General features: G+C 54.6%; 3 protein-coding genes across 6 annotated transcripts; 2 read left to right on the top strand and 1 right to left on the bottom strand.

Moving 5' to 3' along the window:
• Window positions 1-2,827: 2,827 nt before the first annotated feature.
• ATP6V1F (ATPase H+ transporting V1 subunit F) lies at window positions 2,828-5,649 on the top strand. The gene is made up of 2 exons (XM_019751606.3): window positions 2,828-3,042; window positions 5,183-5,649. The coding sequence occupies exons 1-2, from the start codon at window positions 2,885-2,887 to the stop codon at window positions 5,382-5,384; spliced, it is 360 nt and encodes a 119-aa protein (XP_019607165.1). The 5' UTR covers window positions 2,828-2,884; the 3' UTR covers window positions 5,385-5,649.
• A 127-nt stretch (window positions 5,650-5,776) lies between these two features.
• Window positions 5,777-8,297, top strand: SPMIP1 (sperm microtubule inner protein 1). Its single transcript, XM_019751619.3, has 2 exons — window positions 5,777-6,632; window positions 8,188-8,297. Exons 1-2 carry the CDS (start codon window positions 6,212-6,214, stop codon window positions 8,295-8,297), a joined length of 531 nt encoding a protein of 176 aa, XP_019607178.3. The 5' UTR covers window positions 5,777-6,211.
• Window positions 8,043-15,686, bottom strand: LOC109457215 (uncharacterized). Of its 4 annotated transcripts, XM_074315618.2 has the most exons (9): window positions 13,875-15,686; window positions 13,638-13,799; window positions 12,714-12,775; window positions 12,239-12,342; window positions 10,632-10,699; window positions 9,187-10,329; window positions 9,015-9,104; window positions 8,677-8,768; window positions 8,043-8,594 (listed from the first exon to the last, which is right to left on the bottom strand). In XM_074315618.2, the coding sequence occupies exons 1-9, from the start codon at window positions 14,157-14,159 to the stop codon at window positions 8,528-8,530; spliced, it is 2,073 nt and encodes a 690-aa protein (XP_074171719.2). In that variant the 5' UTR covers window positions 14,160-15,686; the 3' UTR covers window positions 8,043-8,527. The 4 variants fall into 4 exon arrangements, with proteins under 4 accessions (XP_074171719.2, XP_088656054.1, XP_088656055.1 ...); XM_088799928.1 differs by having other exon boundaries at window positions 13,638-15,686; XM_088799929.1 differs by having other exon boundaries at window positions 9,421-10,329; window positions 13,638-15,686.
• Window positions 15,687-15,797: the final 111 nt, after the last annotated feature.

Below are 15,797 nucleotides of genomic sequence, written 5' to 3'. Positions count from 1 at the left end.
CCTTCTGGGCCATCTATTTGGTGAGGTCTGGGATGTTGGCAGAAAGAACCAGGGACGTGGCGGTGGGGGGGGGGGGGGGAGGTGGATACTATGTTCTAGAAGACTGCCCCAGGACTACTGGGAGGCCAGTTTCCATTTAGCCTGATCTTAAAGGATGTTCTCCAAATTAGGACCTTAAAACAGTGAGCACTGACTCAAACAGGAATGCTCCTCACCCAGCAGGCAGGCAAATCCAGGAAACTTCACTCCAGCCAGGTCCTGGGTCAAATCAGGGCTGCCCTCCTGAATCAGCCTCTTAACTTAGCCTCCCTGACCCACCAGCCTCCCTGGCCCCAGCGAGCTTCCTCCAACCCGCCTTCCAGGCAGCAGCCAGAGAGAGTCATATTAAAGGGATTATGCCCTTTTCCAATTCAGGGCCCTCCTGTGACTCCCTCCTGCTCCAGGCTCAAGTCTCCTCTTCCTAACAAGGCATCCAAAGCCTCTGGGTTCAGGTCCAGTCTCACCGCCTATTCATTCCAGAAGCCCCCCGAGTTGGGTAGTGTGCTCATTCCCCAGCGCACCCTCCAGCTCCAAGCCCTCTTTACAGCCTCTAGTTTCCCAGGCACCCAGGTTGCAGTTTGGGTCTCTGCCAGGGAACACCCTGGCCTCTCCACCCTCCTCATCTTCCTGTCCAACAGGAAGCTTTCCTGGACCGCTCCCGGGTCGCTCCCCACTTCCCATACTCCCTGGGGCACATCCCTAGCTGCATTTACTACCCTGAGCTGTGACTATGGATCCTTGGGTCGGTCTCCCCCACCAGACGGAGCTTCCTGACCCTGGGAAATCTGACACAGACAGGTGTGACAAATTAATACATGAATAAGCAAAGAGGTATTTCACTCAAATGATCCCCCAACTCTAGACCCGTCCCTTGACATTGCAGTGCATGGTGGTAGGTTGGCTCCAAATCGCCCTCATCACTCAGTACTAGTAGCCTATCTGCCTTCTTGCTCCTCTAAGTTTTTCCTTTCCCTTCCCCTCCCTCGCTTACTCTGAATTCTGCCCTTTAAGACCCCTCTTTCTGTACGTCTGCCCCCCTCCCCATGGTATTTTTCACTCTCCCCTTAATTCTGAGGGAGCTCCTTGAGGACAGAAATGATATTTCATTAATCTTGTGTCCTCAGCCTCTTCATGGCCACATTTGATAAACGCCGGCTGAATGAAGGAGTTTGTGATGAATGTGGCGGTCCCAGCTCCTTATTATCTGACAGACCCACTGAGGCGGGATCTGTTCTCTTAGGTATCCAACCATTCGTAGCCATGAAGGGCCAGTTCTGTGCCAGGCAGTGAGCCACGGGCTTCTACACACACCCCTCCTCACTCTCTGCCCTCCCTCTGCCTCACCCCCTGATATGGGGTTTTTTCTGCATGATTCGCTGCCCTCCACCTGTGTGTTGATATGTTTATGGATATCCAGCCCAGCTGCTCTCCCCCAGTCACAGGATGGCCCTGGAGCTGAGCAATTATGGGCTCTACCTCCCTGAATTCCCACAGCCTATGAGGTGGGCATACTGTTATCTGAAAAAAACAAGGCCCCAAGAATGGTGGTGATGAGTCCAAAATCATACGTCTAGGTAGCAGGGCTGAGATTCAAACCAGATGTGCCCAAGCCTATCCCACAAACAACCAGCAGACCAGACCATCTGGATGTCTCAAGTACTCTAACTTCCCAAATCACATGCCAGACGCCAGGGTGCCGGGTTGTTAAAAAGGGAGGAGGAAAGAGTGGACATTTCTTCTTCAACACGTTCACTTCACAAAGTAACATTCTCAGGAATGTTATTCCTATCCACGTAGCTGCACAGACCAGAAGCCTGGAAGTCCCCCGGGCCTTTCTACTTCATTTCCCAAAACCAACCAACCAATCCGAAAACCACTTTTGTCCATTCTGTCTACCTGTCTCTCAGTTCCATCTGCTTCTCCACGTTCCCCATGATCACTGCCGGAGTTCTGGCCACCATCATCTCTTTCCACAATGCTTTCTCCTTCAGTCTTGCCTCTGCACAACGCTAGCTCTAAAACATAAGTCTGCCGCCATCACTCTCTCGCCTGAAATCCTTTGGTGGCTTCAGGATAACTCTGTCCTCAGGACCACTTCCAGATTCTTTAGCTTTCTTCTTTTTTTTTTTTTAATCTTTTTTTTTTTTTTTTTTTTTCATTAAAGTTCATTGGGGTGACATCTTTAACTTTCTTGATGGCACTTATGCTCTCAAGTCACTAAGTCTTTGCACAGGCTGTTCCCCTTTCTCGTCTTAATTCCTATCCCCTTTATCTTACTAGCGACCTTCTTGAGCGCCCCCCTTCCCACGGGTTAGTTACCCCTGATGTGTGCTTCCACGTACTTCTCACAGCTTAGCAATTAACACACTGCTTTGTAATTGCCTCTTCACTTGACTTGACCTCACCAGACAGTATCAACTTGTTCATCCTTTTATTAACCGAACAAATACGTAACTGTTAACTACGTGCTACAGTTACATACACACATTAACGATACAGACCCAGACCGTGTGCTCAGGAACAGACACTCTCCTCCTGTGCAGGCTCAGCGTCCAACAGCAGTGGGCTCAACACGTTTGTTGAATGAACGATCTCAAGCGCCCGAGCGAACCCGTGATGCCGCGCGGACTTCTGGAACTCGTAGTCTCCGGATTCCGGCTTCTCTTTATGGCGCAGGCGTATTCAGATTGAGGCAGTTTTGCTATTAATGCGCATGTCCCGGGGGGCGGAATGGTGGCACTGCGCATGCCTAAAGGGTGGGGGTGCGGCCCAAAAGGCGGGGCACTGCGGGGGCGGGGCTTTGGCTACGTCAGGCGGTCGCTGCTGAGCTCTGCTGTCTGTGAGGATGGCGGGCAGGGGAAAGCTAATTGCGGTGATCGGAGATGAAGACACGGTGACCGGCTTCCTGCTGGGCGGCATAGGGGAGCTTAACAAGAACCGCCACCCTAATTTCCTGGTGGTGGAGAAGGATACAACCATCAATGAGATCGAAGACACTTTCCGGTACGGTAGCCCGCGAGGCCTGAACGGGACCCTCTGCTGCCTGGTGGGAGCGCTGGGAGAAGGCGGGGGCGGCGCGCGGCTTCCAGACCCGGGCCGAAGTGTTACGATCCCGGCCTCGAGGGTCAGGGAATTCGGCCCGCCCGCCCTTCCGGAACAGACGCCTCCGCACCCTAAGTTCCCTTTGAGGGCTCGGTGGGACCCGGGCGGTGTCAGGTCCACGAGCTCCCCCCTCACATGACCGTGTGTCAGGAAAGAAGGGGAACAGAGCTCGTGACGGGCGCCGCCCCTCGGCCCAACCTGCCCCTTTGCCCCTCCATAGCTGTGCGTCCGGAGCGCCCAGGCCTGGAGGCGCCAGCGTCAGCTCCGCTGCAGGGGTTCCCCCAGTTTTCCAGTAGTGCAGGCTCCGGGTATTGCAAGCACTCGCCTCCTTTGCGAGTTGACCCCTAACGGAACCGCACACCCAGTGAACACCTAGGCAGCCCTGGGCTCGGGCTTTCTTGTCTTTTCGTCTCCCTTAGAGACTTATAATTGTTATAAGGTTAAGAGTTATTATTACCACTTACGGGTAAGAAAATTAAAGCTTAGCGAGGTTAAGGCACGTACCAAAGTCACATGGATCTGAACCCTGTCGCAAACCTTTCTGCTGCCTAAGCGGGGTCCCCACTCTGCTTGTGCTGCTCTCCAGTGTATCTGGGAATTTCTCATTGTCCTGAGCGCAGTGGGCAGAAGACTGTGTCCTACCTTCTGCAGGTATGTCCCTTAATGCTGGCAGTGCCCCGGTGACGAGAACTGAGGGTGCCAGCCCCCTATTTTTTCCCTCACTCCTTCTCTAGGGGCCCAGCTGCCAAGTCTCAGGAAAAAAGCATTGTCATCTGTTTTCCCCTAAACAGCCCAGCCCTGAGCTGCCGGCTGAGACAGGTTCCTGCTGCCTGGGGTAGGATAGGCCCTGACCTGGGAAGCCGATCTCTGCTGATCTCTTAGCAGTCTGGTAAAGTGACCCAAGTTGTCACGGGAGAAGGACACATTTTGTTCTAAGAACTTGCTATGTTTCCAACCAAAAGAGACCTCAGCGATCATCAAGTCTAACCTACCCTAGTGTCTGACACAGAGTAGGTGCTCAATAAATAGTTTTTTAAATTTTACTATAAGACCCGGTATAATATTATAGTATAATATAATATAATATAATATAATATAATATAATATAATATAATATAATATAATATAATATAATAATACTGGGTCTTATATTAAGTTTTGCTCTAAAAGACGCATTAGAGCTGATTGTCCGGCTATGTCTTATTTTTGGGGAAACATGGTAAATTTATTGGGGTAACATTGGTTAATGATATCATATAAATTTCAGGTGTATATCTTTGTAATACAAAGTAAATAGTTTTTAATGAATAAATATATTAATCCCAAGAAAGGAAGAGCCCACTGCCCGGTTCTCTGTGCAGAAAGTGTGGTTCCTTTGTTACGATTTTCCTCTTCCTATGCTGTGCTTTTGGCTTATGCCACACTTCCCCTCTGATTCATCCTTGCCCTTATCAACACAGACCTCTAGGACTTTAGACAGCCCCCTTTTTAAAAATATTTAATTTGTTTTCCTTTGAAAAGTTAATGTGTTCATGTGGTTTGCAAATTAATCCTTAAATGGTATACACATTGAGAAGTCTCACTCCCGCTCCTGTCCTCTTCTACCTCATTACCTCCCTCCTCTACCCCCACGGATAACCACTTAGCTTCTTCCTTGTCTTTCCATTTTTCCTTTATGCAAAGGCAAAGGGACAGACATGTCTATTATCCTCTCCTTAGTAGGTTGGTGCAAAAGTAATTGCAGTTCAAAAAGTTAAATTGCAAAAACCTGAATTACTTTTGCACCAACCTAATACATATGGAATACACTGGCATGCACCCTAATCTTCGTTACCAGTTCCCTGGGGAGCCTTCCAGGCAGGGGAGGTAGACGCCTGACCACCAGGGCCCTTAGCTTCTGAGTGCCGTTGATTCTGGAGAGAATGGAGAGCTGAGTAGCAGCCTTTGCTCTTGTTCTCCGCTGTCTGGGTCAGGCCGTGCCCTTCTGTCGCCCAGCCCACCAGTGTGCTGCCCTGGACTCCCTTCTCATCTCTCCCAACAGGCAGTTTCTGAACCGGGACGACATTGGCATCATACTCATCAACCAGTACATCGCAGAGATGGTGCGGCACGCGCTTGATGCCCACCAGCGCTCCATTCCCGCCGTCCTGGAGATCCCGTCCAAGGAGCACCCCTATGACGCTGCCAAGGACTCCATCCTGCGCAGGGCCAGGGGCATGTTCACGGCCGAAGACCTGCGCTAGGGGACTCCCTACAGCCCTGCCGCCTCTCCCCAGGCTTGCCATCAGCCCCTCTCTAAGTTATGAGCCACTAATGTCCACTTCCCTGTCCCTTCCCACTCCATCGAGAGGCCAGGGGAGGTGCTTCCAGGTTACTGGGGCTCTGCCATTAAAATCAAGGCTGGTTAGGGAACAGGAAGCTGAGTGTCCTCTCTTTCCACTACCTCTTCCCTGGGCTGTTATAGTGTCATTGTTGATGTTAAATTAAAATAACGTTCTTCTCTCTAAACCCAGGCTTGATGCTAGAAAGGACACATGGGGGAGGTCGCTTTGGGGTGGGTTAGATGGGCAGGGCTGGAAAAGGTTTTGCCAAAGACCCAGGCATAGAGGAGTTGGACCAGGAAGATCGTGCTAGGAGGCCATAACTCCAGGGCTGGTCCTCTAAGTCAGTGACAGCCAGCTCTGGCAGAGAGGAACAGAAGGAGGCTTGAGCCTGGGACCCTGGCTCCCTTACTTCAGTCTGTATTAGCTGAGAGGGGACCTGACCCTCAGGGATGGAAGTGGAAAGCACAGGAAACCTGGAAGCTTGTGATACTAGACCAGGCGTGGGTCTTGCAAGAGGTTTGGGGATCAGGGCTCTTAGCCAGTGGGCCCTGGCCTGAGGCCGCCTCAGGAAGCAAGGCATGTGAGGTCTGCTGAGGGCATGGCAAGTAGAACCCTGGCCCTGTGTGAGGTGAGGCTTGGTTGCCTGGTGACTGTCCCTGGGCAGCCACTTGCTGTCAGAAGCACTCTGCTGGCTGTGCTTACCCCTCAGCTGCAGCTACCCTGGTACTGTTCCTTCCCTTGCCACCATGTTACGGCAACTCAACATGGATACGGTGCAACAAAACTTCTGGAAGGAGGACCTCCTGAGGGAGAAGATGTTGCGCTGTGAATGGTACCGCAAGTACGGGTCGATGGTGAAGGCCAAGCAGAAGGCTAAGGCCGCAGCACACCTGCCCCTCAAACTGCCCACGCTGTACCCCAAAACCCCACTCTCACCTCCACGCGCCCCCAAAGCAGTCCCTCGCAGGGCCCCTAGCCCTGCCCTGAAGGCTCCCATTCAGTCAGAAATGTACCCAGTACTGCCTGCCACTCGGGCCCTGCTGTACGAAGGCATCTCCCACGACTTCCAGGGGCGCTACAACTACCTCAACACCCGAAAACTGGACATGCCAGAGATGCGCTACCTCTTCCCCATCACCAGCAACTTCACATATGGCTGGCAGCTGGGTGAGCCCCAACCTCCTGGAAATCACCTCACAAATGGGTACCTGCTATGAGTTAGGCAGTGCTCGGGGCACGAGGCGTGAGAGAGACATGGACGCTCCTTTCTGGGGTGTCCATAAACGCAAGGAAATGTCCAGGAGGGACAAGTTCCACGATGAGACTAGGGAGGGATGGGGTCGGGGCAGGAAAAATGCCTCTGGGGACCTAAAGGCTGAGAGCTAAGTGACAAGGACGAGGAGGAGTTCGGGGTTGATTCTAAGTGTGAGGGGAAGCCAGCGGAAGGTTTTAAGCAGGTGACTTAAAACAAAACAAAACCCTGACTGTTCTGTAGGTGATGGCTTTTTCGGGGGAAGGCGTAGACTGGCACATGAGTTAGGCAGCTGCTTTGAGCTTTCCTGGCAAGAGAGGACAATGGCTCGGGCTAGGATGATTAGCAGCACAGCTGAATTAGATTCAGGAGAAGGAGGAGGAATCAATGGAACTTTCTGATGGAGTCAATGAGAGAAAGGGGAAAGGATGCACTGGCGAGGCCCAGGTGTTTGGCTGAAGCAGCTGCGACAGGTAAGACAGAGAGGAGCAGGGCTGGAGGGTGTGTGAAGACAGGTCAGCGATGGCTATGTGCTGGAGGTGTTAGGTATGTGACTACGGAAGTCGCCCTCTGGATTGAGGTCTGCGCGGAAGATACAAATTTAGGGTCATTAGAAAATAGGTGCCCTTTAAAGCCGTCAGGTTGGATGAGCTCACCTAGGGAGCTCCAGGTTCTGGAGTCGGACGGGAAGGGAGGCAGGGGACACGGGACACGGGTAGGGACATGGTGTTGGTGGGAAAGCTGTCCGTCTGGACTGAGTTTGCTTTTTCTATTATGCTGAGTCAAGGTCATCAGCTGGGGGTGGGCGGGGAGGGGGGAGGAGCAAAGGCAGTGGTGTAGTTTGAGATGAAACTCAAGGGAGAAGGAACATGCCAGGGAGTGTTGTAGGCTTGCTGGGTGATGCTGAGTCCCTTTGCTCTTTGTGGTCATGAATGTCAAACAAACTACTCAATCATGTCCCTTTCTCCAGCTGCTGGAGTGCCTGCACAGAACAGGTGGACAGTTGGGGATGCACAGAGTTGACAGTTTTCCCCCAAAGTCCCCCTACTTTCCCCAGGGCTCTAAAGGGGCAGTAAAGGGAGCAATTTCCAACGAAAGCAGCTGGTGAGCTCCAGATGGGGAGCAGTAGGTCGAAAACTCCAGCTGTCCCAGAGAAGTCTTGCTCTGTCTGTCTTTGTGGTGAGCAGGGCTGGGTGTCCCGCCACCCCACTCTGGAGGATCCTAAAGCTGGGAGCAGTGATGGCACAATGGCACACGGCGGACTGGTATTCTGCCATCATTCCTGATCTGGGCACCCAGCACACTCCGTTTCCCATAGTCCCAACTCCTCAGAAGCACTTCTTTTTATTTCTTCACACTGACAAAGTGTATACAACACGGGCAGACTTTTAGGGTTGGGCAGGAGGGCTGCCTGGTTCTGCCAGTTGCTTTCTCAGAAACCCATTACTGGCCTATGACATCTTTTCCCAGGCCCCCCCGTGAAGAAAGAACTGGTCTCCTGCAAGATGTGCCGCATTGAATCGTTCTTTCGCAAGAACGGGGCCTTTGAACTGCTTGACCCCAGGGACCTGGCCCTCTGACCTTGGGCCTGGCAGTGGGCTTGGGGGAGGGAAGAAGAAATCACGCCCCACCAGGTGGGAAGAAGCTGCTGTGTGTGTCTGCGTGTTTGGCTCTCCCAGGCCCGCGTTCTGGGCCTTTGAAACGACCTCATACTTGCAGGTTGCCCTCTTGCTTTTTCCTCAACCCCCCTCTCTTTGATTATCCCTTTGAGGATTCAGCAATGGTTAGAGGGGGCTGAGAAGGGTGAGCGCTACTCTCCAGGCGCAGGCTCCTCAGCGCCAGGGGGCCACAGTAGCTGTTGAAAGTTCTGGGTGTTCCTGAGGAGAGAGTGGCCTGTCACCCCAGCTGCCAGGGACAGGGGACTGCCACCACCCCACAAGCCTCCCCTCGCCCCCTCACCTGGCCCTGAGGGCCCGCAGCCGTCCAGTCCGCTCCCGGTGTACGTGCTCCAGCTGCTCCCTCAGGGCGCGCCGCTGCTGGGCCGCGTCCTCCTGGGCAGTGTGGGGGCTGAGCGCCCTCGCCTCCCAGCCCAAGGCTCGACAGAGCCAGCAGAGGGCAGCACCGGGACAGACTCGCGTCCCCCCGCCTCCGCTCATCGCCCCCCCCCCCACTCCGGCTCCTCTCCCTCCCTGCTTTGGGTGGATGACAGCGCAAGTGTGTGATGCACGCATTCAACGGAGCCCAGGTCGTGCCCAGGTCCGCTCCCGCCCCTCACCGCCTTCTTCTGGGGGCCTTACCTGTGACGGGAGCTGAGCCGGGCTGGGTGGGAGCGCTAGAGGGTGCACTTGGCAGTGGCGGTTTCTGGCGATGCGGAGCCGTTCCAGGACCTGGGGGAGGCAGCTGTTAGCGGCCAGCCGGCTGCCCTCGGGGCCCCGTCTACCAGCTGGCCCGCCTGGCTCGGGGACGCACCCGGAGCCGCTGCTGCTCGCGGTCCTGTCGCCGCCGGCGCTTGGCCGCGCGGTGCAGCTCCAGGAGTCTCTGCAGGGCCGTCTCCCGCTGCGCGGTGCTCACGCCCACCGATGCCTCCGTACCGGGGGGCTCGGACCACGCAGCCTTCGAGGCCTCAGCACCGCCCCTCCGCTCCCCGAGGGGCCCCGGGAGCTTCGCGGAGCCACCCGCCCTCGGCCCCCACTCCTCGCCCACCTGCTGCTCCGCCGGACCGGGGCCTGCCCCCGAGTCCTGCAGCCCGTGCCGATTTCTCACCATCCCTGGGTGCCCTGGGAGACCTGTAGGGCGCTCCTGCTGCCCAGAGGCCCCGGTGCTCGGGGGCGCTAGCATCACCGTTCCGGGGCCTGGTAGCAGCAGCGCGGCCGGGGGCCTCGGAGACGGAAGAGGAGCGGGCGCCTCCTGCAGGCCGGTCCCATGTTCTCCCAAGGCCAGTGCTGACTCTGGTCTCTGGCCATCGTTCTTGTCCTGTATCAGCTGGGTGCTCCTTCCCGAGGGACCTGGGCTTTCCCTTCTCCCAGGCTGTGGCACCTGTTCTCCCAGAGACCTGCAGAAGTCCCCCGGAGTCCCCAGGGAGTCGCCTTCCTCTTGGGGCTGTGTAGGCGCCTCTCCCTGAGCCACCTCCCAGGCTTGTGAGGTCCGGCCTCCCCCTCCAGAAGATTGAAGGATCTTCACTTCCTCACCCTGAGGGGTCTCCTTCCTCGGTCCCAGGAGCACCTCCTTTCTTTGGCGCTCAGGGCGATTTCCTCTTTGACCCTGAAGAGCATCTTTGTTCTCACCCTGAGATGTCTCCCAGCCTGGACCCCCAGAGACCTCTTCCCTCAGAGGCCGAGTAGCCTCCCCACTCTGACCCTGGTTTGTCTTTTCTCTCTGACCCTGAGGAATCTCTATCCTCAGCAGTTTCTGAAGGTCAGCTCTGTCCTGGCCCAGGCTCCAGCCCAGTCCCTTAGGAGGACCTTGGGGTTCTGGCAGGCCCTGGGACGGCAGGCCTGAGAGTCCTGGAGCTTCCTGAGTGACCTTTCTCCCCTGTAGGCTCCCAGATGATGGTCGAAGGGGCCTCTGGGTTGTGGGCTCTGCTCGGCCCCTCTTTTCCTTCTGGTCCAGTTCCTGAGAAAGAAAAGCATTCTGTCCCAGGCTTGTGAGGGAATCCCTGTGGCAGGGCCACTTCCCCCAGGGGAGCCTGGAAACCCCAGTGGTTGCCCTGTGGGCCTCACTTCCATTATGGCTCTTGCCTGATTCCTAAATTTGTTAAAACCATGTAATATAGTATAAAAGGTGCTTCACTGATGGCCCCACCTGGTGACAGGTAGTGGCCCTGCCTCACCCCAGCAGCCTCCTTGGAGGCTGACTCCACCCCTGCTGCCCCCAATGTGAGAAGGCCCCTGACCAGCACACTTCAATCTCTTCACCTTGAACTCTGAGCTTCCTGGTTCCCCAAAGCTACTGCTGGTGGCGGGGTTCAGCTCTTGTAAGCAACCTGAAGAACAAAGATTGGTGTTGGGAGCTTCAGTTCATGTCCCAACCCCTCACACATTCCGCCTGAACTGGAACCAAGAAACCTACGGAGTCCCTGGCACACAGGGGAAGGGAGGCGGTGCGCTGATAGCTGCCCATCATCCACCTTTATTTACACAGCCTACTATGTGCCTGCTTGTCAGGTTTGCCTGCCAACAGCCAGCCCATTTTCCCTATCCTCCCAGCCAAGGCAGACCTCCTTATGGGAACCTTCACACCCTCTTCCTCCACCATGGGATACCTGGGAGCAGGAAGGGCCTCATAAGGACACCCTCACTTTGTCCTGATGTGCTTTTCCAGGTCCATAAAGAAAGCCACTGTATGCACCTCACGTCCCTACTACTATTAAGAAAAATCCTCTTTAGCTCTTTCTTAGTTTCTGACAGCAAAACCAAATGAAATTCAAGAAGTGAAATTTTAGGCCAGAGCCAGGCCTCAAAACTGCAAGTCTTCATAATTAACAAAAGGAATCTAAAAAAGGAGATGAAATGTCACTGTTCCCTTGCAGCTGTGGAGGAAGGAGAGTCGCTCAGCATCCATAAAACGAGTTAAAAGAATTTGATTTTATAAGGTCTTAAATTGAGAACTTTCATAAGAACATTTCATCTTTATGCAATATGGATGTGTGAATATTCATAACAGTAACAAAATGACTATATTCTCTGTGAAAATAAATCTTTCTTTTGAAGAGTTTCTGAACAAAGGGGTTCTGATAAGATTCCCAAGCCTTTAGGAATTTTTGCCATGAATTGTGAAAATAACCCCTAACCCCGTACCTCTGTAATTCTGGTCTGTTGTCTTATTAGATCCCTTATTTCTCTGGTAATAATGTTGTAATTGATATCCCTGTAATCCCCAGAGATCATATACTTGTAAAAACTGCTCTGTCAATCAGAACATAATCATTGGCACTTTCCTCCTCTCGTATGCAGGATGGAACAATTAAAAGCTTATGGACTTGCTGGGTTTATTATTTAACAAATCCTTTGAGAGTCTGTTTCATTGAAATTAACAGGTCCAGGGCTCACAGCATCTACCCCACTGAATTCTGCCTATTTATTGTCATGCTGTCTGACTAGGCTGTGGTCTCCTCAGAGAAGAGGACCGAGTGATGGAGCCAAGACTCTCTCGTGCTCTGTGTATCCCTAGTGTCTGGCGTCAGGGTGGCCAACAGGCAGCACAGAGCTGCTATTCCATTACCTACTCCCGTCATTCCTGTGCTCTCTACCCTGAGCCCCAGCTTGGCCTCAAAATCCTCCTGGACACAGTGCCTGAGACAGCTGCTATCAATCAGAGGGAACTGGCACATAAAAGAAAACCTCCCTGCCGTCCCTGGGTGGCCCAATACCCAATAAAAAGGTATGAGATGAAGAATGAGTGAGGAGTGGACTGGAATCCTGGGACTCGGGCGAGGACTTCCCTGCCTCCTCCCAATTTGCTCTGGCCATGCCAACCCAGGGGCTCCTGCTGTCCTGGCTGCCGACCCTTCCTGTTAACCTACCAGGTGTGGGTTCTGCAGACCTGCCAAAACTCTCCCACCTTGGGTCTGTCTCACTCCTGGCTTTGTCCAAATCCGGGGCTGATGATGGGTCTGCCGCCTGTCCCCTGCAGGAGTGCAAAGGCTGCCTCAGATGCACCTCTTGCATCTGGGCTTTGGAGGGGGGCAGCCTGTCTGCCAGTCTCCCCACCACCAGCAGGCCGCTGAACCTTCTCACCCCAACACCCAAACTCAGTCCAGGGAGGCCTGCCCCAGCCCCTGTACCCACCACTGGATCCTGGGAGCTGGAACTGGGGGTTACACTTTCCAGGGGCTTGGAGTGACCATATGGGTGCAGCTGAGTGAGAGCCCCAAAAGGAGCCTGGGGCATGAGGAGGGGGCACGGGGCAGGCCCATGGAAGGAGATCAGGAAAGGGGCAGTGTTTGGTCACTTTGTGTGGAAACAGAGTGAACAGAATTTCCTGGGAGAAAGACTCACCCCGCTGGATGGTTCTGGCTCAGACAGTCCCCAGCCTGGGGCGATGAGCACAGCCTGGAACTCTGGAAGGGTCGGGAGGTGGCCTAGTCCCCATGGCACCATCCCCCAGGATGGTCGGCAGCCTCTAAGAAAACCCCCAGGGACAACCCCTCCTCCTGGCATCCATGCCCTTGGGTGACCCTTTCCCTTCCCCTCCTGGTGAAGGATCTTGGAAAGGGGTCCCTCCTGCCCAGTCAAGCCTTCAGATGAGCCTGCAGCCCTGGCTGACAATGTTGACTGGATGCTTCCTTAGTGGTCATTACATGATACCCCTTCCTGCTACAGCTGATGATGTCTCAGCCCAGAGAGGGCTGCCAACCTGCCCAAAGTGCCTCAGCAGTTGGTGGCTGAGCTGGGCCTGGAGGCACAGTCCGAGTTCCCAATCACCATAGCAGCCTCCTTCTTAGAGGGGTTGGCCCAGCCTCCAGCCCTGTGGCTGGGGCCGCTCATGGTCTCATCTCAGGGGCACTCTGGACATCAGTGACTCTGCCCTCTGACCCCTTGCCAGGCCTGCTTTCCTCCCACACTGCAGCCATGTCTAAAGGCTTCTAGGGATCACTGCAGGGTTGATTTGACTAAGAGGCTTGTTAGCCGTGGAATGGTAACAGCCTGCACAGAGCAAGCTGGTCCAGTGCTGCAGGCACGGCACTAAACCTTGTACATGGATGAGTTCACTGGTCTTTCTAGGAGCCATCAGAGAAAGATCTGTTCTCTTCCCCATTTTGTAGCTGAGGAAATAGAGGCTTACAGTCCACAAAGAGCGTCAGAACAGAGATCTGAACCAGATCCATCTGTCTCCAATGCCCACACTCTTTCCATTCCCCTCACCACTATGATCGCCCAATGTCACACCGACCCCCCTGCTTCAGCCGAGCCCCTGCTCACCCCGCTCGTCAGCTGCTCAGAGCCCCGACCTGTCCTACTGCGGGGCTTGTTGCGCTGGCTCCATGCACACTGGGCCTGGTCCCTCAGACCACAGAACTGGGCCCGGGGAGGCCAGAAGAGGCCCAGCCCTGCCCCGGTTAGCAGCTCCAAGTCCCACAGGAGCTGCAGAAAGATGGGGCGCCAGGATGTGAGGGGGTACCCGCTCTGCACTCTGCCACACCCCCAGTCAGGCCTTACCTGCTCCTGGGCCCTCCGGCTCCGTTCCATCTCCAGCAGCAGGGTGGGCAACTCCAGGCCCGAGGGACAGGCCCAGCGTTCATGTGCCCTGGGAGGCAGGCTGGAGTCAGGCCCCATGGAGAGCCTGCCCGCTTGGAGACAGGGCCTTGCCTCTCTCACCCGCCGTAGTGCAGCCCGGAGCTGGCCCAGGCCAGCAGGGCACCAGAAGAGGTGCTTGTACAGAGCCAAGGCCTGTTTGGGGCTACAAGGGAGCCCTAGCTCCCCAGGTGTGGCTGCCTGCGCCATGGGGAAGGGGGCTGGAGCCTAGAGACAGAACCAGAAGCTGAGCACAGGAGCAAGGAGGAAACAAAGCTCCTGAGCTCAATAATGCAGGACCCAGACATCTGAGCCAGGCCCTGGACCCCAGCCAAGTTTCACAGAGACTCTGGTCAGACCCTGAAAAGGATTTCTTGGCCGTGGGGGTGGCAGCGTGGGGTAAGGAGTGTGATCTTGCCTGAGAGGGGTGTGTGCGTGTTTGTTTGCAATCCCGAATGAGTATCTGTTTTACATCTACATACGTACATATACAAGAAGCTGCATTATACAGGCATGTAATATGTCCAATGTGGGCAGCCGCCACCAACAGCCGACTCTATGCCAGGACACAAATGCTCTGTGCATGTGACCTACCCTCACAGCAAGTCTACGAGGTAGGGGCTGTCATTCTCAGCCCCATTTTACAGATCAGAAAACCGGGCCTCAGAGAATAAGCTGCCCTAACTAACATGTGGCACTGTCTCCCTCATCTGGAAGCAGATGGCCATGATAAACAGGCCCTGGAAAAACACGGTCCCCGAGTCCTAACAGGCAGGACAATGGTGACAGGCGGGGACAATGGTGAGTGCTTCCCTAGTGCTGGCTCCAAGCTGTCCACATGCAGAGCCCTGATCACAGGTCACTCTGCTTATTCCTTGCCACACACAAGGTACATCAGATGAGGACACAGTTTCTATAAGTTATAACTGGAGGAGGAAATGAACACAAGAGATGGTCTGTAATCTTCGCAGCCTTCTCTTCAGGAGCAGCCTTGCCTGCCTGCTGCTCCAGGAGAGAAGGGAGCCAACTCTCCCCTCCGGGGCCCAGACAGCAGCTTCAGCAGAAGCAGGCTGAGCAAGCAGAGAGGTGATCTCAATTCAGTCCAACACTTTCCCCTTCACTTCTGTTGAAATATTAGGAACACAGCAATGAGAACAGGGTCCCCCGATCCTTTAGCCAAGGTCCCTAACACACCAAGGTCACGCAGCCAATAGGTGACAAAAAGAATTCAAAATAGAGTTCTCTTTAAAAAAGAGATTTTTCTTTTCAAAGAAAGAGTTTTTCTATTTCAAAATCCATGTTCTTTCTCCTACAAGGATGTCTTCGCAAGCTGCATGTGTGTCCCCTGCCCATACGCCCATCAGGGCACAGAGCTGTACACACATGTATTGCACGTGTTTATCTAGGTTTCTGGTGTCTGTGTGTGTGTGCAGGCACATGTCCGTATTTCATCACGGTCCTGGTCCCCACCCCAGGCACAGAGTCCCTGTGTCACCAGCTCTCAGAGTGGCCCACAAGGCAACTGAGCACTTGGTATCCCCCAAACCTCTTCTGCAGCCCCTGAAGGACCCCACATGGATCCACAGAGGGTCCCACAGTGGGCGTCACAGGCCATGTCTGCTACATGTGAACACAGGGCTGGGACCAGGACACCTGGTCCTCCTTCTGCCCCCTGCAGGGCAGCACCAGCGTGTGGCAGGTGGCAGGCAGCCCAGGATGCAGGCACAAGAAGTGAGCGAGGTCCAGGGCTGACTCCCCACAGCTGCTACCCCTCTGACCGTGGGGACGCTTATCTCTGGCCCCCATGTTCCGAGCAGGCCATGCTGCCACCCCAGCACCAGGAGGAAG

The sequence above is a fragment of the Rhinolophus sinicus genome, chromosome 8, assembly GCF_057876585.1.
Source record: "Rhinolophus sinicus isolate RSI-liver-muscle chromosome 8, RSI-T2T, whole genome shotgun sequence".
In the NCBI taxonomy this organism is placed as follows: Eukaryota; Metazoa; Chordata; class Mammalia; order Chiroptera; family Rhinolophidae; genus Rhinolophus; species Rhinolophus sinicus.
This window is presented reverse-complemented; position numbering and strand designations above follow the sequence as displayed.